Consider the following 25,673-nt stretch of genomic DNA (forward strand, 5'->3'; position numbering starts at 1 on the left):
TTTACCGTAACGTCTATGGTCAGTCCAAGAAGACCTTGAAACGGCACCAGTTATTGTGTACATCTGTTGTTGTGAGGGTTGGTACCTATGGCGATGCTCGGCGCAGTCTACCTTCCTTTTCAGCGTATCATATACACAATAATATTATTACTGTAGTATGTTATTCGTATTCCAATGAATGATACTTTACGGGAACGAAGGTATGTGAAACCAGTAGGTACACGTTTAGTGGTGCTAACGCGAAAAAAAAAATGTACCTATAGGCTATAGCACATGCTGTTTTTCTGTAGATCAGTGGTTTCCAAAATTTTTGGTTTGGCGGCCAATAATATATATAAAGAAAAATTAAGACTCGGTTACCTGATATACTGTTATAACATATAAATACGTACAAATAAAATGATAGAAATATAGACGTGTATAAAATCATATAAAAATCTCTATGTTACTTCCGATTAAAATTTTCTTACCCTTGACATCGACCAGCGTCTGCGACCCAGTATCACATTTCTCGCGGCCCATGAATGGGCCCCGTCCCATGAGATGGAAACTTGGGAATCGCGGCTTTAGATCAGTGTTTCTCAAATTTTTTTATGTTACGGAATATCAAACAATATTATTTTTTTCTAAAGTATAGATTATTTTAAATATGGTAGGTTACTAGACAGATATCTATAAGCTATATGTTTTTAAACGACTATACTTATTAATTTTTAAATGTTACTAGGGATAGGATTTTTAAAGCACAATTAATAACAAAAAGCATACAGTTTTTTTATAAAAACAATAAAAAAAGTAAATATATATAATATATGTATATTTTTTCTTTTTAAAGTCATGAACAAAAATTAGCTTAAACTAGGCATAAAATTAAATTAAAAACAGTTTAAAAAAATTAACTATCATGTATTTTGCTAGATTTTCAGTTGATAATCTTAATCTAGGCGATAAACGAAATCAATTAGTATGTATTTTACTGTTCCAGGTTTTAAATATCTTATTAATCAAATTAAATTGTTTTTTTTTTTATCAGAAATGAACAAATTATTACTCTATTATAAAATTATAATAAATACATTAAAATGCTACAACTAGAATAATTGTAACAAAGCAATAAAAAAATTAATTGGTTTATTTGAAATTAGAACGACATGAAACGAATGTGTGGATGAAAAATATATGTACCTATGTTATCTCATGCATAAAAATTTAAGTATTTTGCTGTAAAATCGAGCCCTTGTTATTACTTACGAGGAATTGCGGTCCATCCATACATTATAATAATATTTAATACAACACGTATCGACGCTACTTCCAGCGTTTACATACAATAATATCCCGTGACGCACAACCGGTTGTAGTACAATGCTACACATCCCACCCACCACGTGGTCTAGAAAAGGCACACAGAGTGCAGCTCATCTTCATTGTGGTAGCAGTTCCTTTCGTTTTCTAGTTCACATTTTTGCCTCATTCCTTGGGTAGACGTTTTCCTCGCCTGTTGTAGGCTCCTCACGTGCTCGTCGTAGTCGTTTTGATTTTATTCTGTTCGTCTAAATTAGTATTTTTTGACTTATTATTCACATAAACAGATGTGAATCGAAACCATCCACAGACCAACAAAACGATGGCGTTTCTGGTGTGTATATTGGTATTACTTACCATAACTTCTCTCGAAGTGGCAGCTTTCCGGGACGAAAGAGGAAACAAGATAACAGATATGACACCACAAAAACATGCGGAATGTAAGTATACATAAGTGTATAAACATAATATTTTCAAACAATTTCAATGGTGCAATGAAAGTATTGTTTATATATATATATATATTTTTTTTTTTTTTTGTTTATCATCTCTTTTTGAGGTGTCAAAAATGCATGGACTTTTTCCTTTAATAACTTTTCTAGTATGAAAATTAAACTTATATTGATTGAATATTTGCTCTAAAATAAAAAAATTCTTGTAGTTTTCACAAGTGACGATAACCTTAACACTCCCCCCCCCCCCCAAAAAAAAAAATAGATAAAACTAATTTTTGGCGGTATCGATTTAATTTTAGAATCGTAAATTGTAATTAAAAAATTAATTACTGTAGACAATTTTCACAAATCTTTATATAATAATTTATCATACACGATAAAATGTTTAAAATATTTTGGCTCTTTTTTCTTAGCTATTAATAGACGTTTTTAATTTAATTTTAGTTGTTTTTATTTAATCGCGATATGATATTGAAATGAATGAACCGATATCGATAAATGAAAACATATCATTGTGCATCACTAAAATTTAGGCAAATCATATGATATATACATTTGGAATTCGTATACGTAAATGGACATTAGTGTGTGTTTTCGAGAATCGTTGTTACACTGCGTCGGGCAACCGACGCCAGATGCACATTCACTCGTCACGCACACGCTAAAACTTCACAAAAATAAAATATGTTTTTGTTTACTTAACTATAAAATCTACAACAACCGGTATTAAATTAGTATCAGTATTGTGAGCGCAATTACTTTACGTGGATCCCTTTCGAAAGTATCGACTAATAACAGGTCGCTCTTAGCGCATTTCATTGTGCGCGAGACGGGTAAGCCTGAAACTCCAGATGTGCTAATACATGTATAAATACGTTCATTAGCAATAAACAGTAACTAACATAATAATATAGACAATCAGTAGTCAGTAGATAGTAGATTATAATACGCTTAGAAATGTAATAAGTCTTGTATTGTGTGTGTTGCAGATTTGGAAAGAATAAACGGCGTATATTGTCCACCACTTGGGCTAACAGATAAGTTTAATGTAACGATAATTGATGGAGAGTGGTCACGGATAAGTGGATGTGCTTTTATTCAACCTTATCCTTCCGTAAGCCCTTCACAATTATTTCATTTGTGGCTGCGGCGTTCTCAAAACGGTAACGTCGGAAATTGCGCCAACCTGACGGGTAATAATCGTGAACAATTATTTCTATAATAGTATAATATACAATACAGTTTGATTGGGGGGGGGGGGGGGGGGGAGAGAGAGAGAGTGGATCACTGTCGGCTTTAAGGCTGGACTTAACGAGTTAAAAAGTTAAGTTTAGTTAGGTACATAACGAACAACTATTTTTTAGAAGTAGTTTCTAATTTCACGTTTTATATTTTTTCCTGTCTTATGCCGGGTCCACACAGAGACGACGAAAGTAAAACAAAACAAAAACTGTGTTTTTCGACAAAATCAAAACAATTTTGTTTTTTCCAACAAATTGTTCGTATTTTGAAAAAACAAAGTCGTGTTCCGAGCGGTGTCGGTAAACATCAAAAGGTTTTGGTTTTGTTGTTGTTTTTGCGAACACTGTCGAACGTGTGTGGACATGTTTTCAAAACAACCAACAGGCAATATTTTTTATCGGGATTTCGCGGGCAGTACCAATTTGGTTATTAATAAATATATATATATTCATTATATAACTAAAACATCTTACATCTTTTAATCGTATCATTTCTTTTTTACTTTGTAACTGTAGGTGAATATACCCAGTGCCCAACATTAATAAATCTTCATCATTTTCAATATCTCTTTTCAATTTCCACATTTTCACTCAGAGTAAAAAAATGTAAAAAAACTTGTAAGTACGAAGAGTTTAGAAAGCTAAAACTCTTAAGACAGACTGAATGACCACGGATGAACGAAATAAAACGACGAGTTTATATTTCTGTATGGATAGTTGAAAACAAAAACAAAACACGAACAAATGTTTGAATTTTGTTCATGTTTTGTTTTATTTTTACTCAACTCAGTATGGACACATGTTTTGTTTGTGTTTTATTTTTTTCAAACTTCAAAAAGAAGGGTTTGAGTTTGGTTTTTGTTTTGTTTCTGTGTCGTCTATGTGTGGACCCGGCATTACATACCTATAGTAACTTATAAGTAAATTAATTGTAAAGTTAATTAAATTTTTTTCCATGTAAAACTGTATTATATGCCTTATGGATTTAAAATATATTTTGTTTTGTAATAATAAAAATTATTTAATAATATTAAATAATATGTTTAGACAACTACTAAATTGTACTGACAATGTGTTTTGTACCATTTATGGACAATGGACTTTATAATAGTGATAAAAATAGAGTATAAAAATAAACTATGGTTAACAGCGTTTTAAATGTTTGAATTTATTGCCATAGGTACATGTAATATGATTATAATTTTTAGGTGTAACAGTCCTTGCGTTTCCTGAAAAAGAAAACATTTTAAATTTAGATACAGAATATACTTATTTAAAATGATTTTTCAGTTAACGTAAGACCTGTTACACCTAAAACAAAAAACTTAAATGTATGATAGCAATAAATGGATCATTTAAAAACAGTTAACTCTAAATTTGTTATTATTTCATTGTTTTTATTAGTAAAACTGAAGTAATTAGTCTCATAGAGAAAATAAATAACTACCACCACTGTTTATTTTGTAGTGCTCTCATACAAACCATTTTTTATTAGTTATTGACTAGAATATAAAAAAGCAAGAGTGCTTGATAAACGCAAATATTACGTGACTTATCTATTCCTACTCGTATGATAAATTTGCGAAAAATACATTTAAAGATACTTTTACATTCAAGATAATATTCTAAAAATAACTTGAATAAATTCGTATTTTGAAGATCGAAAACTAATTTCAAAAAAATCTTTATTTAGCCATCAAAATGCGTTTTCGTAGATTAGTGTCCTCATTCACTTCAGAAACACAATATAGACAATCGCGTCCATTTCCAAATGTACCTATGCTAAACACTCACTTAAAATCTTCATTTCTACTTAAATACGAATCATAATATATGTGTTGTCTATTTGTATGTAAACTGTATGCAGTGTGTGTTATTATTAAACACAATCATAGTCAGATATAGGATATACCTATTTTATATTTAATTAAAATAAAATCCAATTACAATTAAACAGCTTTAATTTGTTTTAGATTTTTAGAACCGTAAATTAATTAAGCCATGGTACAAGCTTAAAATTCTTATAAACGACTTAATAAGTGGTTTGTAGTTACTAATTATTAGTATAAATTAAAAAAAAAATTATTTTGTACCTATATAAAATGATAATCTTAGTAGGAACCTAAAAGTTGAATGATTTATGTATTTATAACTAATGTCTGATTAAGTACAGATTGTTTCTAAATCACCGCAATAATCTTGATAAGTTTTGAAAAATATTAAAATAGTACCTATTGTTGTTGTCAGATATGGATCACTTCATATTCGAGTGTTTATCAAAAAAACACTTGGAGATTAATGAAGAGATGACTGGCAAGGGCTGGCAGTATGCATCGCTATATCAACATTCACTATTCGAACATTATACGCGAGCCGTACTGAATGAATCCAGATTAGGCTACAGATGTGCCGTGAGTATTCTATGTAGTATATGTTCACATGTTATTTAATTTCCTACATTATCGCAGTAGACAATTATTCCTAAAATAACCTATTATATTTTCAATTTTGATTAATTTTCTTTATGTGAAACTGTTTCTATTTCCGTTCGAAATACAGTTGTACAATACAGTTCCCGACACTCCGGGTGTGATATTGATGGTCATAGGCCATAACACGAATGTAGATCAACATGCGAAGTGCGCCGATCTATTTAAAAGTCTGGAATATGGGCCCAATGTTCCTGAGTGGCTACCACAATGGCCCGATGGATCGATGATTCTTCTTTTGGATAAAGAAGAGATCGAAGTTCCGTCGAGGAAGCGGTCAGTGTTACATGACGGCAGCTGCAGGTTAGATACATTTAAGCGACTACGCATATCGTTATGATTATGTTTAATTAGCACACTATTTGTTAGTCTGATAGGACTTATAATTTATAGGACATTTAAAAAAAAGTCCCAAGCTTTTTAATGACCTTATTTACTATCTGATATTACCGGGCTGAGTAAACAATCGCTAGATTAATTATAAAACACGAACAATTTAATAAAGCGTAAATTATCTAAAATGAAATAGTTTTTTAAGGGACAGTTAGAACCATTTATTATTAGTAGCCATGTGTTTAACGTCTATTACTAGACAATTTTATAACTGCCATATTCCTGTACGGAGACCCATTTTACTTATGTATCATAACGATGAAATGCGATTTTCCTTATAATATTACAAAAATGAGAATAGTAAATTTAAATGCATTGTTTAGGTTTCCAAATTGGTCTCAAGGTCTATGGTCAAACTTACAAGTATATGGAAATGTGGCGTACTATGCAGACGTCATCACCGAGGAAGACATCGTTTATGGTAATCAGCAAAATGAATCTTCAGAGTCGGCCACGATAGAGAGTCACCATCAAGATGCCCAGGCTAATAACTCTTATAATTACAATAAAAATCAGGAAAATATCCAATGTGTGACACGTGGTTCCACACAGCAACAACAACGTGAAATTACGAAATTCAAATGGCGTTGTATTACGTCTGTTTATAATGATGAAAAACAACCGCACAAAACTGGAGCAAAGTTCCTTACTTACGGTGGCCGTATTATGGGAAAAAATGTACTAAATAGCAATGATAAAAAGTGAGTTAACGTTTTACAACTTATTCTGGAGGTACAAATCATAAATGTTTTTAATGAATACTATGTAATTAATGTCTACACCTAAATTGTTTTAATAGTAACGAACAAAACTCAGATACGTTAGTTGACGTTATGGAAAACACTACGATGCCGTACGGATGCTTGTGGTTAGAAACTAGAGGCCGAAACATTTTTTATTCCATCATAAGTAAATATTAGTTATCTTAGCTATTTATTTTAATTTTAGCATTATGGAGTATATACTATTAATAAGAAATAGCGAAAAATTAATCTAAATGAAAATATTGTTATTGTGTATATAGAATATAATAATGTACAATATAGGTACTTAGGCGCGTAAAAGTTTCAAAACCTAACAAAAAAATATGATTGAATTATAATAAAATAACTAAAATTTTCATTCTTTGTAGAAATATAGAATTCCATGCAAATTTTATCTTCAAATTAAAAAAAAAGTTGGTGATGATATACCTAATTATTTAGTTTTAGATATTTAAGTTTCAGTATGAACTACCTACCTACTTATGAGAAATATTGTATTCAATTTCCAAGTCTTAATGGGCTTGACGACTTTTTTTTTTGCTTGAAAACATTTCTTACAAGAAAAACTGCCATGCCTCATAGAGCTATTAAATGCTTCTTAAAAAAAATATGCTTAGGTATCTTTTGAATTTTTAAACGGTTATAATAACAACTTACGAGCAACCTTGTATTATATGTTCAAGCTTTATAACTAAGCAACAAAATGTATATCTTTATTTTATATTTATAAAGAAAAAAATAATAGGAAAAAGTAATGTACCTAAAAAGATGTCAATAATGTTTATAAATAGGTTAAAAATGGTTTAATTTTTTTTTTTTAAACTGCACCATGTATAAGAAATAATAATAACACATATTGTGCTTTTTTTTTCATGTATCTACTCGTATGTTTATTCGCTTTTGAAATATAACATGATAAAATTCATTACTTTATGAATGAATATTCTATAATCTTATATCATCAACATCTAAACTTTATTCCCTTAAATAAAATATTTTTGAAATTACAATCTTTTTTGATTTTTAATCCAGCAATAGTAATTGATGAGGAACTTTTTATTAAATTTCAAAATATTAGGTATGAAAATTAAAAAGTTTATATATTCAACTACAAAATGATTTGAAAATTTTCAAAATTCTGATGAACTTTTTCAAAGTCTTATCTTTTAACGCCCATAATAGTATTTTTAATTTTCACAAGACGGATTGACAAATTTTTGATAACCATTAATAAAAACTAAAAACATTTTTTCATATATAAAATGATATTACAAACTAATAACATAATTTGATTCCAAAATTCTACAACTATTCATTTTTGAGTTATAACAAAAAGAGAAAATGTTTTTTTGATTACACTGATAATTATCTACTTTTCTATTAGAATCCATCATTAAAGATCAAAACTTTTTTTTTAATTATGTATCATGCATACATTTATTACATTATATAGATAAAAAACACACGTTGCAAAAATAAATAAAAGTATAATACAAATGTAATACAAATGTAATTTATAAATTTTTAGGAACAGGCATGCCAGATAAATATCAGAGTATTGAAAACTTCGCACAGCAACTTTGTGCAGAAAAGAGGAATTCTAGCAGAGATGGCAATTTGGAGAATCAGAAAATTCTTTGTGCAAGTCGCCCACACATATCAAAATAAGGATGTTCTGTGTTTACAGTTAACTAAATATTTCTAACAATACTATACCTACTACAAATTGAAATTAAAACGACATGTTTTTTTTTGTCAAAAATCTATTGATAAAAATATTATTATAATAATTAATAAGTAACTATTATTAAAAAACATTATTTAATCCGATGGCATACTAATACTATGTATTTTTAACATTTAATAAAAACAAGTATTTTTAGATTCATAAAAAAGTTATTTTCTTAGAACTTTTATGTTACTTATAAAATGCAATCTATGTTACAATATTTTTCAAGATAGATGTTATAATATTGTAAGAATATTTTAAAACTGATAGGTATTAGAAAAATTATGATTTAAATAATATATTTCATTAAATTTTGCTAGTCATAATCTATTGGATCAGAAATAACGAAGAACTGTAAACTTCTGAAAAAAATTATTCATATAGTACAGTAGTAGACATTCAACACGTCATGATAACATCTATAAATATATAGTATTTTTGATGTGTAAACGTCAATGAGCTATACGTTTCTTCCTCCCCTAAAAATTTAAGGCTGTCATTATTATTCCATTTAACCAAATGAAAATAAATAACGCATTATGATCTGCGTCAGAGTTTGCTAATGAGACGAATGGATTTTCATTGAACGGATCTGTAATTTAAATTGCCTATATTTGCCCCTTTTCTGATGACTATATTATTTTCATTTAAAATTTATTATATATGGTAATTAATAGTAGAGTTGTGACTATACGAGTTTGTAATGCTAATTATTACGTATCAAAATGCTAAATATGTAAATGAAACGAAACATTATTCATAATATGATGCTGCATAATGATACTATAATATAGCTTTAAATGTGTTCAGATTAAAATATATATGTATATATATATAATAATATATATAATATATATATATATAATTATATCGATACATTTTTTTATAAAATTAAACATAAATTCATTTTTAGATCATGTTTAAGATACGAATATATAGGTTTATGTATATAGAAATATACAATATGTATAGGTATGTTTTTTTGAACCAGATCGGTAATAACTAGTAATAAGATATATTTAATCCACTTAATACAGTAATACATAAAATAATAATTTATATTTAAAATTGAGTTCTGACAGAGCAAAGCTGCAAAAGCTACGACTTCTGCTGGTACAACTACTAGAAATAGTGCCGCAACTAGAGATAAAAGGGCCCAGGTGCGAATCAAATTTTGGGGCCCCCTATTTCAAACTTTTGTCTTAAAAAATTGAATAGCAGTAACAGCACCAAAAGCGCAATTAAGGGTAGGTTTAAACCCCCTGGTAACAAAAAAACCCCAAAAATAATAAAGACACTTCGTTTCCCATCTTAGGGGGCTAAACATTTTTATTTTGGCTTTCCTGATAATGCCTATCCATAGTGCATACCAACTACCAAGTACAAATTTTAAAAAGCAAAACAATTTTTATCACTTGATTTTAAATAATTTTGTTTACAAAAACAGATCAAATAATTTATGCATAGGCCTCCAGTCGAAATGTAAACCTAAAATCATATGTGTTTTCATCTCGATTGATATTTTTTAATTTGTAAGTACAAATAAAACATTACATTAGGTATGTACCTTAATACAGTTTATTAAAATAGCATTCCTATTATAGTATTCTACTACAAATTTGAATGAATAAAATGGTAATTATGTTATTCACTAACTGCAATAGGAAATAGAAATAGGTACAAATATATTATAATAAATTATAATATAAATTAATTAAATTAAATATAAAAAAAGCTGGTAAGTCGTGGATGTCGCTCTGCTGTACAGTAGGTTACGAGTGCCGAGTGGGTTACTGTAATAAATGGAATTAAATTTGAATCTAATGATATTATAACATTGTATACGAAAAACGATTCTGAGCGAAGACGGTTTATCTGTCTAGGATATATGTATTATAGATTATTAAAAATTTTCAAATCTTAGATTTAAAAAGAAAATTTTTCATGAATTTCTAGCTTAAAATAATTTGCGAATTTTCGTGATTTTTACGTATGCTGACAAAATTCAAACTTTGAATCCTTGTAAAAAAAAAATGGTGCCAATATATATTTCTTTTATTTTTCACTTGCTATTGTAAAAATATGAAAGGCGCCTTGTATTAAATTTTCAAGCTTTTATATCCAACAAATACATTTTTATCGATATTTATAGAAAAAAAAAACCAAAAAAGTTGAAAAATTAAAATGTCAGTAAACAGCTCAAAACAAATCTAAATATATTGAAAATTATATCAAATATATAAAATGCCTATATAAACATTCAGTGAAAATTTTAAGTATCTGGTCATTTGCTTTAGAGTTATACCAAAATAAGAAAATCGCTAAATTCAGTGAAAATCAAATGTTGTAAAAATTTGAATTTCAAATGCTCATAAAAATTTAATTTGAAGTTCCGGTGGGAAATTTTCAAATCTTAGATTTAAAAAGAATTTTTTTTATGAATTTCTATCTTAAAATAATTTGCGAATTTTCGTGATTTTTATGTATTTTGTCAAAATTCAAAATTTGAATGCTTATAAAAAAAAATTGTGATACGAATTTATTTTATTTTTCAACTGCTATTGTAACAATATATTTAAAACCTTATTTTAAATTTTCAAGATCTTCTACCCAAAAAATACATTTTTATCAGTATTAATTTAAAAAAAATCTAATAATGATCGAAAATTGCATGTGCCAATGAATAGTTCGACTTAAGTCGAACATTTTTTAAAATACCATGGTGGATAGAATATACTTATATAAACATTTTGTGAAAATTTCATGTGTCTATGGTAATTTTTTGAGTTACATCAAAACCAAAACAGAATTTGAATTTTTACTTTTGACCCCCCCTCCCCCCCCCCCAAAGTACCAATTAGATTCACTTTCTGATCTAAATAAAAAAAATAAAAAGTTCATCGAGTTCCCGAAATTCCAAGTAACGCGTATGTAAACTTTTTATGCTTGTAAACCTATTTTTTACATTTACTCAGAGTTATTTTAATGAAATTGTATACCCATGTTATAGTGTTATTTGCAACAATATTTCTCTAAATCAAGACGACTCGCCTCAAAAATTGCACACCTCTACTAGTTTAAACTTAAAGTATGTATATATAACTAATAAATATATATTTTTATCATTTTAATGAAATGCTATGTATTTTAGTATATCACCTACTCATACACCAAAAAAACGGAAACTTCTTTTAAACAACCCGAGATATTTTAATGACTTAACTGATGAACATTTTGCTACACCAAAAAGAGCCAAAAGACATTTAGCATTTGCTAAAAAAAAGCATAATGAGACCAGGAATAAATTGAAAAATATGGAAGAACGAAATCGAAGATTGACAAAAAAAGTTAAAAGTTATGAAGATTTAATCAAAACTTTAGAAGACTCAAACCTTTTGTCTGAAAATGCTTCTCAATTTTTACAAGTAAATTTTCGATAGAGTTAATCACAAATTAATATTAAAACTAAAAGCCTGGATTTTGTGATCCACTTCTTTCTTGTTTTGAATCCTTTTGAACAAAATTTACTCAATTTGTATATAATGTATAGAGCTTCTCATTCTGATAATAGTATTATAAATAATTTCCCTACAAATTATTAAACAATATTACATACTTTTAATTTTATATTTAAAAAATATTATATATTTTATTTTATTATTTTTTTTTTTTTTTTTTTATAATTACTTTAATTATTTATTTTTACATGCAATATGTGTAGTACTCCTATTTTTATTTATTTATAAATTATTAATTTTCGTGTAACTGTTTTACTATCTTGTATATTTAAAATGTAATTGGAATTTATTTTGTAGTAAACAATATTATTGTTATTATTATATGTATTATATTAATAATTTAATTTTTTATTTTATTTTATTGTAGTCTATGGGTACTGGAAGTTTAAATGAAATTGTTAGTAGAAAGTTAAATGGCAAGAAAACTGAGTATTCTGGAGAGTTAAAAAAATTTGCAGTTACATTGCAGTATTGCTCTACAAAGGCTTATAATTTTGTGAGAACACAATTTTCTGATATGCTGCCCCATCCTGGAACTATTTCTAAATGGTATCAAGGTATAAATGGTGAACCCGGTTTTACTAAAGAATCGTTTCAAACTCTCAAAAAAAAGGTCAAAGAAAATAGTATTGTTATTTGTAATTTAGTTGTAGACGATATGTCCATTAAAGATAAGGTAGAATTTGATGGAAAACAATTTCTTGGACTAGTTGATATGGGTTCTGGTGTGATAATAGATGGTGATATTGTTGACCATGCAACTAATGCACTTGTATTTTTAGTAGTAGGTGTAAATGGACACTGGAAATTACCTGTAGGTTTTTTTTTTATTAAAGGCTTAAATTCTGCTGAAAGAGCAAATTTGATGAAAAAATGTTTAGATCTTCTTTATGACACCGGTGTTAAAATTAATTCGTTGACATTTGATGGGGCTCAATGCAATTTAAGTATGTGTACAAAATTGGGGGCAAATTTAAAACTCAATAATCCAAATTTTTCTTTCCCTCACACAACTTCAGGTGAACCTATATATTTATTTTATGATCCATGTCATATGCTGAAACTTGTTCGCAACACTTTAGGTGATAAACGCATTTTGATAAATAGTCAAGGTGAAAAGATTGAGTGGGAATACATAACAAAATTATACTTAAAAGAAAAAAAGGAAGGTCTCAAAGTTGCTACTAAGTTAACTCAAAAACATGTATACTATTTCAATGAAAAAATGTGTGTCAGGCTTGCAAGCCAAGTATTCAGCAATAGTGTAAGTAAGGCACTTATCTTTTGCCAAAATCTTGATAGGAATTTTGAACATTCTTTAGCCACTGCTGAATTTTGTTTGTTAATAAATAATGCATTTGATATTTTAAATTGCCGTTCAAAATTTTCCAAATCACAATACAATTTAGCACTAAGCTCAGATACTTTAAATAAGTATGCAGATTTTATTAGTCAATTTGAAACCTATATTTATGGTCTACAATTTACAGATGGTACTAAAATTGTAGATTCTCTTAGGAAAACTGGTTTTATAGGTCTTGTCTGGGGTCTAAAAAATTTAATTAACTATTATAAAATTCTTAACCAAAATTATAACATTGAGTATGTTTTATCCTATAAAATTTCACAAGACCATTTGGAAACCTTTTTTAGCTCAATAAGATCAAGGAGTGGCTATAATAATAATCCCTCTGCAAAAGAATTCAAGGTTTCCTATAAAAAATTACTTGTCCATCACCATGTTAGTGGTTCCCAATACGGAAATTGTCTTCCTGAGTCTATGTTAAGTACAAAATTAATTAATACACCAGATTCAACAATAATAATAGATTCAGAGTTAAATAATGAAATACAAACCGATTCAAATTATGATTTTCAAAATGACCATGATTATTTGGAATCATATTTTAAAGTATCAGCTTTTGTTGATAATATTACGGAATACATATCTGGATTTGTAGCGAGGAAAGCGTCAAAACTAATAAATTGTAATATTTGTAAAGAGTTTTTAGTTGTTAACCAAACAAACAATTTGTTAATAAATATAAAAGATGTCAATAATGCATTAACTAAGCCAAGTAAGGATGTATTCTATATATGTAGCGTGTCTGAAAAATGGATAAGGTGCACAGAACTAAATGATATGTATGAAAAAAGTTTTATTAATAAATTGTACATAAAAATAAAAAGAGATGTTTTCACAACTGTGTTTCAAACTAGTAGTATGAACAATCACATTTTTGGCCAACATTATTTACTAATCATAGGGACCAATTAGTAACAATAATCATTAATTCCTATATTACATTAAGATTAAAAAGCATAGCCAAACAAATTGAAAAACCAAGACTTAGCATTAGAAAAAAGTTTACAAAACTAATAACATTAACAAATGATTAAAAATAAAATTGTAAATGGGGAGGTACCTATATAATAGTTAAATACTGTGTGCAATGATATAATATTAATAAGTGTTAAAATTGTACATTATTTATAAGATTTTCTTTTTATTGTATTCAAAACAGATAAAAATTAATTTTGGTATTCTTTTTAATTGTAATCTTTGATCATATGAGTAAAATTTTAATATACTGTTATCACATATTTTAATAATTATTCCATACTCAGGAATCGATATTATAGCACAGAACAATTATAGTGTAACTATAACATATATTATATAAGTACATAATATTGTATATTATTACAGTGTACAATAATTGTAAATATACACGCCTGCTGTCAAGACGGGCTATATCACTGCGACATGTTTCCATGCTTCTCATAATGCTAGCATTATAGGCAATTCATGTCTATTAGTATAAGGTCTATGGCATTAACTGATTTAACTGATACTACCGTATATTGTAAGAACGACCCTAACAGTAATAAAGAATAATTTTGAATAGAGTTATTAATGTTTCATAAATCTCGTAGTAAATCACACACTTTTATAATGTGATGTTCAAAATTGTAGAGAAGCTTGTTTCCAAATTAAATGTGTATATCTCATATTTTGTATTAGGTACATTATTTTATGTCATATTATATTGTTTAATACTTTTTTATTAGGTGCGATATAACACAAATTTCCTACCACTACAAAAGCTGGTATTATAGAAATCATAAGCCCATGGATGGCTCAGAGCGAAACCAGAATTAAAAGGTATACATTTTCAGTTATTTTATTTACATTATTATAAGATTTAAATTAAATATACATTTTTTAATATGATTGTATTTATTAATTATAGAAATGCCATTAAATTATCTTTAGACTACTGCAGCAATAGATGATGATCTTGCCACATCTGACCAGCCTATCTGACCTAACCAGCATTTTTTAATGTATAGTCTTATTTACAATTGTTTAATTGTTACCTATTCGTTACATCCAAGTTCAGTTATTATTATTTTTATTTCATACTTAAAAATTGTTTTTTTATATAAATAATTATACCTATGTATACATTATAGATACAAATTTTATTATATACTTTTATTGTTATTTGTTACATCCAAGTTTGGTTATTGCAGTTTTTATTATATTATTATACTTAAAAGTTGTTATTTTCTTTTAGTAGTACTAAAGTATACCCTATTATAGTATACCTATTACCTATGTATATGTACATTATATATATTTTATTAAGTATATATATATATATATATATATTTTATTTTGTATTAATTGTATACATATTGATATTATGCTTATAACCATAAAGGTTCATTATCATTTTATTTAAAATTAATTTTTTTTGTGTGTTTCATTATATTGAATTATAAATTAATAATTTTTTTTTTTAGTAAACAATTTTTTGCAATTCTATTCACATAGGGTGTGTATAAAAAAATTAACATAATGTACCTACCTATAATAAGCTGAAAACACTGCATTTTTAAACTGCATATGTTTAAAAAACATTTAGAAAGTTTTTAAAAAATATATTAAAAACCTTTTTGTTTATTTAAAAACGACCAAAAAATAATTTAAATACATTAAAAAAATGTTAATTAAACATTTTTATTTCTATGGAAAAGCGGCCATCAAAACATTGCTATATTATATGTTTTAAAAACCTTTTTTTATTAGTTTTTTTTATATTTTTAAATATTTTATTGCTCATATAATATATAATATATTAGTTAGTACGTTTCTTTTAGGCGTTATTATGTTGTTCATGGAACTAAATGATCTTTCACATTCAGATGAAGATACAGCAATAGTTGAAATTGCAGTTAAAAGTGGGTTTAATGTTGGTATTTTTGAGGAATCTTTCAAGTCTTTAAATTCTCTAAATCCTCGAATTGTGGATACTTTATTTAAGTGAAACTTGTTTGCCAGTCTTCTAATGCTATCGTCACCATATTGGATATCAATATTATCTGGCCAGTTATTGGGATCTAATACATTCAAATCTTTAAGAATATTTTCAAATTGATCTTTAAATTCATTTTTATTTTTTGATACATGCGTTGCTTGAGTTGTGAAAAGTCTTGAACGCATATTGTTAGCAAGGCTTGTAAAGAACTGTCCAGGGTTAATTTTTGGTACTGATTTATTTATCATTAATGGTACATCCTTAAACTTCAATAAATCACCAGCATTCAATACTTCTTTAGTTTTTGGTCCATATATATTTGACATAGAATCAAAAATGCGAATTGTACGTTCTATACAACTATTTGCAGTTGAAAGCGACAAACCTCGATCTTGTAACTGCAACGACAAGTCAGAAAGTTCAGATAATCCATCGTACATGATTCCTGAAAGATAATAAAACAATATAGGTAAATGTAGTCAATTTTTTTAGTGGTATAAGTTTAAACTATATTATATTACTATATTATTATTATAAACTAATAATATAATTTAATATATTTAATTGATGTAATATTACAATATAATACAATTAATATAAATAATTATAGCAACACAACTACTTACCAAGGTTGATAACAAATTCTACTGCTGTTAGAATTCGTCTGAGTCCTGTATACTTGGATCTTTCTTTTGATTCTCTCTTTGTATCATTAGAAGCATTTGTAAAATGGTTATACAATGCTACATAATTGTTCCAAACAGCTTTTAAAGTTTTCTCGCTGGATGCCACCCACCTGATTGTAAAAATTTTTCCAATATGTAGTAATTTTTGTTCTAATGAAGTAGCACACATCCTAAGTTCATACATATTCTTAGGTGATTGGTGGTATATTGCATATAACTTTTCTATAAATGATTGGAAGTGATTTGTACCATGGATTTCTTTTAAAGTATCAGATACGGCCAACTCTAAACGATGATTACAGCAATGCCATACTATGATATCGGGGAATGTTTTTTGTAGTTGAGTACCAACACCAGAAATTCTACCCAGCATATTAGACGCACCATCGCTAACAAAAGCTATCAAGTTTTCTTTTAAAAAATCCTCATTTAATCCATACTTTGAAAGATCAACTAAAATAGCTTTCCTAATACAGTCAGCAGATGTACTTTCTACTTCAATGATGTTAAAGAAAAATGTAATAACTTCATTATTATTTACTACAGCAGCTCTCAAACAGATAACTAGCATTGTTTTCTGACTCAATGTTGTAGATTCATCAACAATTATACAAATCTTTCTTTTATTTTCTAATAAGTCAGAACACAATTTTTTTCTCATTTCAAAACATATATGGTCAATAATAGTACTACATGACTTATTGGTTTGAAGAACTCTCCCCATAGATAGACCATTCATTATTTGAAGGTCCACTAGTTTTGGCATGTCACATACAGCCTTTGATTCTTCGCGATGGAATACGCAGTTCTAAAAATTATTTTTGTACTTTCAATGTCTATGTTAGTAGTTTTCAATACTTGGGCTGGCATAATTTCCATTAACTGTTTTTCATAAGTACGTTCAGCATTTAAATGAGTTTGTGAAGATTTATGTTTTGCAATTTTTTTTCGTAGACTTGATTGCTGTTTTCCTACATCATTACCAACTGGAGTAATATTTCCATTTACCCATTCTTTGTAACTATGTGTACCTTGATGTTTTGTGAGATTATGATTAACATTTTTGCATATTGTACAACCTAATTTTTTTTTATTAAAAAATAGCCATGAATACTCCTCTGTAAAATATTTAACTTGTTTATTTTCCCAACAATCTGGTGGTTCTAGAGTTAATAATTCTTCATCAGCTGTTTCAAGGGTTTGTACACTTACTTCCTCCTTTATAAAATAAATTTGAAAAAGAATAATTATATGTAACAAGGTAATCTAAAACATTATACATATTATGTAGTACAATAATAAAAACTAGCGACTAGGTGTAGTATATTCTTTGTAGTTTGTATAATATTTTTATTGTATTAATTAATAATGTCTACTAATAAGTAATACCTAACTATTCATTTTATGTAATTGGGAAAATTGATCAATAATTTATGTATACTCAAAATAGTATATAACATTTTGAGTAGGTGATTTGTTTTATCAGGTACAAGCAGTATTGTAAAGTATTTGAGACTTTAGTAAAAAAAATACACATACTTTTATCCATATTTGAGTGTATTATAAGCAGTGCAATTTACAAGCAAGCAATAGGTAGCCATGAATATTAAATACTAAATAGGTATTATGAGTAGGTACCTATAGAGTATAGATATTGAACCAAAATCTTTATTCATAACTTAAGATTTTATCATTTCTGCTCAGAGTTTTAGAACCAGCTATATTTAATATATAAATTAAAAAGCAAGTATGATAAAACCATTTAGTTATTAGAGCTACCTAACTACATTATATTATTTGGTAACTATTTTTTTAATTAATTATGATGTATTATTTTTACTTTTGGTTGAAGATTAGTGCAATCACTAGAAGCCTCAGAAGACAATGTATTCAGGTGGTCCTGGTTCTATTGTTTATAAAAATAAAAATAAAAACAATTACTTACCTACAGATACTGAACTTAATTCAAAAAATATAATTGTTTGATATGACAAAACTTACATTTTGTGGCTGTGATTGTAACAACTGTATTGGTTCTGGATTATTCGAAAGTTGTTCTGCTATAGAATATCACAATTAAAAATGTGGATTCATTAATTATTAGTAAACATTTATTTTAGTTTTTAAACATATTTATGATAATTATTATATCTACATGCATTGAATTTAATAAATATCTACTAACTTAGATCCACTGTATCTTTTAATTTGTTTTTATTTTTCTTTGAGAAATATGAAAGAAAAGTGGAAGCACTGCGTTTATTTCCACTCATTTTCTTCAATAATGAATTACAAAGTACTTAATTAAAATATTTAATAACCAAGTTTTGAAGGTAAGTGGTGACGAACGACAATGGTAACAATACGACAGTATATAAATATTTTAACTTTTATTACAATAAGGTTTTAATGACGAATACGGAAAAAATTAATAAATACAATTGACAGGACGTCGCGTTATCAGCGTCGTGTAGCTATTAAGCATTAGCTGGACGGACGGACGGTTCTCAGTCATAATACAGCGGTGGTTATTTATATTCTATAAATAAATTTATTGAATTCATCTGTTATCAACATTATACCTTTATCATATTATATTTTAGCCACAAATCATGATCGTTATTCTTTTTGCACTGATAGGTGATAAGTGATAACAGTGATAAACAACAACATTAAAATAAAATAAAAAATATTTCCATTAATTTAGTACAATTTTTAAAATGATTCCCGTCCCCAGCGTCCCATTAAAAGAAATTAGAAGGGGTAGGCTAAAATATTTTTAAAATAGAAGTGGGACTCCGTCCCCCCCGCGACCCCCTCCCCCCAATTCAACCGCTATAGGTGCAACTAAAAAACTTTTATTATTTTGGACATAAAAAAATAAAATATTTATTCTCTACCTTCAGATACAATAAAGGCTCTAGATCAAAAACTTATTTTACTTTCACTATACATACCAGACAATTTTCAAAGAACTCCTAACAAAAATTCTAGATGTCACCCTTTTGGTGATGTTAATCGTTGGAAAGCTACTGAGTTGCGTCAATGTCTATTGTATACCGGTTTTGTGATATTTCAAGATATATTAAGTAATCAGATATATACAAATTTTAAGGAGTTGTCTATAACTTTAAGAATTTTATTAACTGTGAACATAAATTAAGAATATATTGATTATGCCAGTAACTTAATAAGACATTTTGTTGAATCATTTAGAGATATTTATGGTACATCATCCATATCTCATAATATTCATGCATTAATTCACTTGCCTGACGATTATAAAAAATATGGATCCCAATAAAACATTTCCGCTTTCCAATTCGAGAGTTTTATGCAGCCTATAAAAAAAAATTAGGTCTGGTGTTAAACCTCTTCAACAATTGGTTCGTCGTTATGAAGAACACCAAACCTTTGCTGTAAATATGATTAATGATCAAACAGTTAAACTTGGACCTATAAATACAATAAGTCAAAATATAAATCGTCCATTAATAGCTGTTGTAGGTAATCCACAATTTTCTGGATGGAGAACAGACAACTTTGTTATAAAAACTAATAAATCTGATTGTTGTGTAAAAACAAACAATGGAAGTATATTATTGATTGAAAACATAGCTACGTGTGAATCTTCTAAGATAATTATGGTGATTGGTAGATGTTATGAACAAAAAGTACCATTATTCCTACAACCATGTAGTTCAACTTTATTTGGAATTTACAAAGTTTCTAAATTAGGCGCTCTTCAAACATTTTATATTGATGATATTAAAGAAAAACTAGTTTGTTTGCCTTTAAATGAAAATATTGGATTGATGATAATAATTCCATTCATTCACAATCATGAATAATATTAATATTTACTAATATTGGTTAGACATTAACCATATATATTATATTAAGTATGTATTTATTTGAACAAATAATTTCAATAAATATATTTTTAGGTCTTGGATTGTTGTATTATTTGTCGATGCCAATGTTATCCAACATGTTCCTAAAATGTGGCTTAAAAAAGTACAACATAAGAAGTCAGCTGTATCTAAAAAAAAACTATTATGTTGGTTTCCCTTTACTAAAACTGATTTTCCAAATACAAAAGTGCATTTCAAAAGCGATTAAATACAAAAAATGATACATAAATGTTATGTACCTAATAATCATGGTTTACAAGAACATGGTTCAAATGTAAACATATTGCTGGTCCTTTTTGTGGGTATAATACTTTGTATATCTATAATGTCTTATGTTGAATTTCATTTAGATCACATTTTTATTTTATACATATTACTAAATTTTTAAATATATTCTGTTATATATAGATAGTGAAATGCTTTCTAGAATGGTTGCAAAATCCTGGTCTAACGAAAGCCAGAGTTGTGATGCATCTGAAGATTCATTTAGTGATGAAACTAGTGATGATAACAATACTGTCACTAAAAGTGTAAGAAGTATTCGTCATAAGAAGAAGCTAAAACGTTTTTCACCAGATTTGTTTTCGAAAGAAAGCTAAAACTTGTACTGAACATGATAAACCATCAATACTTTCAGAAATACCTAGCCCACCCAGTAGACCTTAAGCTGATCATAGCAATAAAAAAAAAAAGCTAAACATCAAACAAAATATGTAGAATCAGGTATATTATTATAATTAAATATTTTGTTTTGCTAAAACTATTCTCATATAAGTGGTTTTTAATATTTATTTGTAGTTACTAGTTGCAGTAATGAAATTGAACAAAATATGTCATTAACCACATCAACCAACATTGATTTGGATGAAAAATTATTAAATAACTTAATAAAAGAGAATGATACTTTAGGTATGTTTTTTATTCGAATACTTAATACATTTCATAAAATAATATCATAGTATTTCACTGGTATGGAATATTAAAAATGATGATATTATTTTATGCATATATAATATATATATATATATATATATATTATAGTAATAATATGCGATTCTTTTTAAGATTTATTTTTAAATAACAATGAAACATCAAATGAAACTAACGATGTACTCAACAGAGAGAATGATTTGCAAATAAGCAATTATAATGACTGTATGCAAGGTAGATATACTATAACTATTTAATTGCACTTTTCAAAACATTTTATTCCACAATTCATTTTAATTAAACCAATATGTACTATATTATTATGCGGTATGTATTCATATTTTTTTTTGAGAATAGGCAATACTGTGACAGGAAATCAGTTTTGAAAATAATTCTAATCAAAATATGGATTTTATTTATGGTATATTTTAAATTACTAAGGTATTTATTTACTTAAAATAATTATCCCGACCTAATCTAAACAATATTGTTTGTCTATATTAACCGATTCAATCAAGCTTAATAATGGTAATTTTGATATGCATATGAATAATGATATTATAGTCAATAATAACTACAAGCTCTTAATATCAAGCAATGAAAAATAAAATGCAAACATAAATGACAGTCTGCCTACTTTGATTTGTATTACAGCACAAGTAATTATAATAGTAAGTTATCAATGACAATTGTATATTAGGTATAATGACATGAGTTCCCTAATCTAACCTTTTTAAATTGTGCATATACTCGGCTAAAAAAATTAGCTGCTAGTTTTTTTTTTATTTATTCCCAACAGCTTATTTGTTTTACAAAATAATTATTGTGCATTCTAATATAATATGTATAATGTTATATATCCTATATAATATAATATAGGTAATATAGTCTAGGAATAGGAATAGGAATATTATATTATATTATTACCTACTTAAAATATTATATTATTATGTTTCACTATAATATTATATAATAATGTTGAGTTGTACTATAAGTGGGAGCAGTTAAAAAAAGTTTATTTGATTTTGATGAAGACTGCAGCACCAATTCAATAAACGATGATGATGAGATAACTTATGATAATAATATGCATTTATCAGGTAATCAAGTTTGTTTATAGATTTCAGTAACATTTTTTTAATTAAATTTTATAAAGTTTCAGTTGAAAAAGATCAAAACTCTTGTTGTTGTGATGCAGTGATGCTGTAGAAAAATTTAAAAAAATAATACAGAGTAAAGATCAACAAATTTTAACACAAATATTAATTAATAATACCAATCAAATTAAAGTATGTACGTTTCTGGAAAATATGGACAAAAAAATTAACAAATTGTTAGAAAAAGATAAAAGAACTCAATCCTTCGCATTTCCGTTACCTAAATTACCGGCACCGTTCATTGAATTGTTGTCAATAAACAATGTTAATAGTTTGGAAGTAGTTGAGCAATTGTTGTCAATAAATAATGACAATTTTACCCACAATTTCGAAGAGTTGGTAAGTTGCATTTTTTTTTTTATAAAACTATACCTATAATTTCATATTTTCACATTTTTTTTTTAGTTTTTAATATAAAATGATTTAATTAATATTTATAGGTAGGATATAGTAATAATATACAAATCAGCTAGATGAGTATCAATGCCATGCACCGATGCACCTTTTCCTTTTATTTTATCCATATAGTATAAAATATATATAAATACTTCATCAATAATCTATATGATAATTATGTTGTTGTGGTTTTGTATAGTTATGATTTGTATTGAAAATATTCAATTGAATACATCAATTAATTAAATTATGATTTTATAGAAACATTATCCGGAAGAATCCATAATACAGATGAAGAAAAGATATTTTCAAATATCTTAAAACACAGTGGAAATCATTATAAAAATAAAGTGTGAGAAGTATTCCTATTTATTCCTATTTTTTTATTTGTATTAATCATTATAAATATTAGTATTCAGTATATTATGTTTAATATATTGTAATGGTAATAAAAAGATATTATTATTATATACATTTTTTTTTTGTTTATATAAGCCATATGAGGTCTGTGATGTATACTATTTTTTTTTTACCAAATTTCCTTACTTTTGACACATCAATAATTTATTATGTATATTATTATTATAAATAAATTATTAATAATATGTTTTTTTGTTTTTTTGTTTAGTGTGTAATCGTTAATTGAGAACACTCAATATCTTTGAGTAGGGTCCTGCAATTTGAATTCTGTTTTCTAGTTGGTTGTTATGACATAAAAATACACATTTTAATGGCCTATGAACTTTTTTAACTTAATTAGATTTGCGCATGCGCAATACAACTTTTTTTTCTTAAATGACAACCACCTATTTTAACCACTGATATTTTTTTGCCTAATTTTTTAATGAATTTTGATAGTTGAACCAACTTCCTAAGTCCAAAATTGACCAAGTTACAGCCAAACAACAAAAATATTGCAAAATGCGGGCAATTTTCAGTTTTTTTTTACTGTAACTCTGAAAATAATTATTCTAAAATTTTTTAGGATTTACATTTTCACTCTTATTTATTTAGACGATATTTAAACGTTAGGTATTTTAATTTTCACTTTAAGTTTTGAACTATGAATAACTTAAAGCAGAACAAACGTAAATAAGTATGTTGTTTATTTCGTTAGAAAAGAACCTATTAGAATTATCTAAATTAATAAATAATAACCTATGCTATTTTAAATTGGAATAGAAACCTTATGTCCTTATCTTTATTTTGCAGTTTTTTTGTTGTTACACACTGTATAAACCATATTAGGTCTATGATGGATACTATTTTTATTTTTATTTTTTTATCAAAGTTTTTTACTTAACATGTCATTTTATTATGCTTATTATTATAATATTAATTATTTTGTTATTAGTTAATTATTAATGTTATTATTATTATTATTATTATTTTATATAAGCCATATAAGGTTTATGGTTACTATAATTTTTATTTTTATGTAATTTATCACATATCAGGGTGTGTATATAATACTATACTATTAATAAAAAGATTATTATTCTGCAATATTATGTTAATCATTTTGTTATTTATAATAGATAAACTATATTATTTAACTTAATATACAACATTTGTCTTGTTTCATTTACCTTTATATTTCAAATATAAATATCATGATATGAAAATATCAAGTGTCTACAGTCGTTTGGTTTTTAGTTGCAGGTTACATAAAAAAAAATCGATTCTTTTAAAAATCGTATATGCGTTAAAATTACCATTTTTTTCACTTTTTTTACTATTCAAGATGCTTTCAAAATTTACAAAGAATTTTCAATTTTGATCTCTTAAAAATATCAAATAAATTAACTATTTCTAACAGAAGATATGCTGAACTTAAAAATCAAAACTTTTTTCATACTGTAAATGTGAAAGACAGATAGAAGAAAAACATAATTATAAATATAATGCATTGTTTCACTCCACTCGGAATTTAAAAATGATAAATTAAAAAAATTCTCCGGCATGATCGAAACAAGATAATAATCTCAACACGCTGACCGTCAACTACCGCTCAACGTCCCATTTTATCAAAGATCGCTTACCGGTGAATGTCATAATGGGAAATTTTCTGCCGGAACCTTTTTTTAAGTACGAGTATGTAACTAATTTCGGACTAATTTCTAACTGTACTAAAATTTGGTCTTCTGTTTCTAAAATGTTTACCCCCTCACTGATCATAAAAAACAAAATCCGAGTTTCTCATTAATCTGGTTGCTAAAGTAAAATCTAGTGAAAATCAATTATTGCAGTTTCAAGTGTTTCAACTGTTAAAAAGTTATTTAATTTTTAAATTTCTCATTTTGTATTTAATTTGAATTACATTTCCAAAAGGAAAATTATGAACGTCAAAATATTATGTGAACTTTTCGTA

General features: G+C 26.8%; 2 protein-coding genes and 2 pseudogenes across 2 annotated transcripts; 2 read left to right on the top strand and 2 right to left on the bottom strand.

Moving 5' to 3' along the window:
- Positions 1-1,237: 1,237 nt before the first annotated feature.
- On the top strand, positions 1,238-8,347 carry LOC149061771 (uncharacterized). Its single transcript, XM_089216384.1, has 7 exons — positions 1,238-1,745; positions 2,750-2,953; positions 5,249-5,412; positions 5,561-5,793; positions 6,207-6,584; positions 6,683-6,792; positions 8,176-8,347. Exons 1-7 carry the CDS (start codon positions 1,628-1,630, stop codon positions 8,313-8,315), a joined length of 1,347 nt encoding a protein of 448 aa, XP_089072510.1. The 5' UTR covers positions 1,238-1,627; the 3' UTR covers positions 8,316-8,347.
- A 7,673-nt stretch (positions 8,348-16,020) lies between these two features.
- LOC149061772 (E3 SUMO-protein ligase KIAA1586-like) lies at positions 16,021-16,665 on the bottom strand. Its single transcript, XM_089215109.1, has one exon. It carries the CDS (start codon positions 16,657-16,659, stop codon positions 16,021-16,023), a length of 639 nt encoding a protein of 212 aa, XP_089071235.1. The 5' UTR covers positions 16,660-16,665.
- Positions 16,666-16,837: 172 nt separating this feature from the next.
- LOC149061773 (E3 SUMO-protein ligase KIAA1586-like) lies at positions 16,838-19,178 on the bottom strand (annotated as a pseudogene).
- A 2,471-nt stretch (positions 19,179-21,649) lies between these two features.
- On the top strand, positions 21,650-23,658 carry LOC149061774 (uncharacterized; annotated as a pseudogene).
- The last annotated feature ends 2,015 nt before the right edge of the window (positions 23,659-25,673 follow it).

The sequence above is a fragment of the Diuraphis noxia genome, unplaced genomic scaffold (genome assembly GCF_037042655.1).
Source record: "Diuraphis noxia isolate RWA-SAM2 unplaced genomic scaffold, SU_Dnox_SAM2 contig0001, whole genome shotgun sequence".
Lineage (NCBI taxonomy): Eukaryota > Metazoa > Arthropoda > Insecta > Hemiptera > Aphididae > Diuraphis > Diuraphis noxia.

Coding starts and splice junctions, on each gene's coding strand:
- LOC149061771 (XM_089216384.1), top strand. CDS start 1,628: ATGGCGTTTCTGGTGTGTATATTGGTATTACTTACCATAACTTCTCTC. Junction 1,746..2,749: donor ACCACAAAAACATGCGGAAT/GTAAGTATACAT, acceptor TGTGTGTTGCAG/ATTTGGAAAGAATAAACGGC. Junction 5,794..6,206: donor TTACATGACGGCAGCTGCAG/GTTAGATACATT, acceptor TGCATTGTTTAG/GTTTCCAAATTGGTCTCAAG.
- LOC149061772 (XM_089215109.1), bottom strand. CDS start 16,659: ATGTACGATGGATTATCTGAACTTTCTGACTTGTCGTTGCAGTTACAA.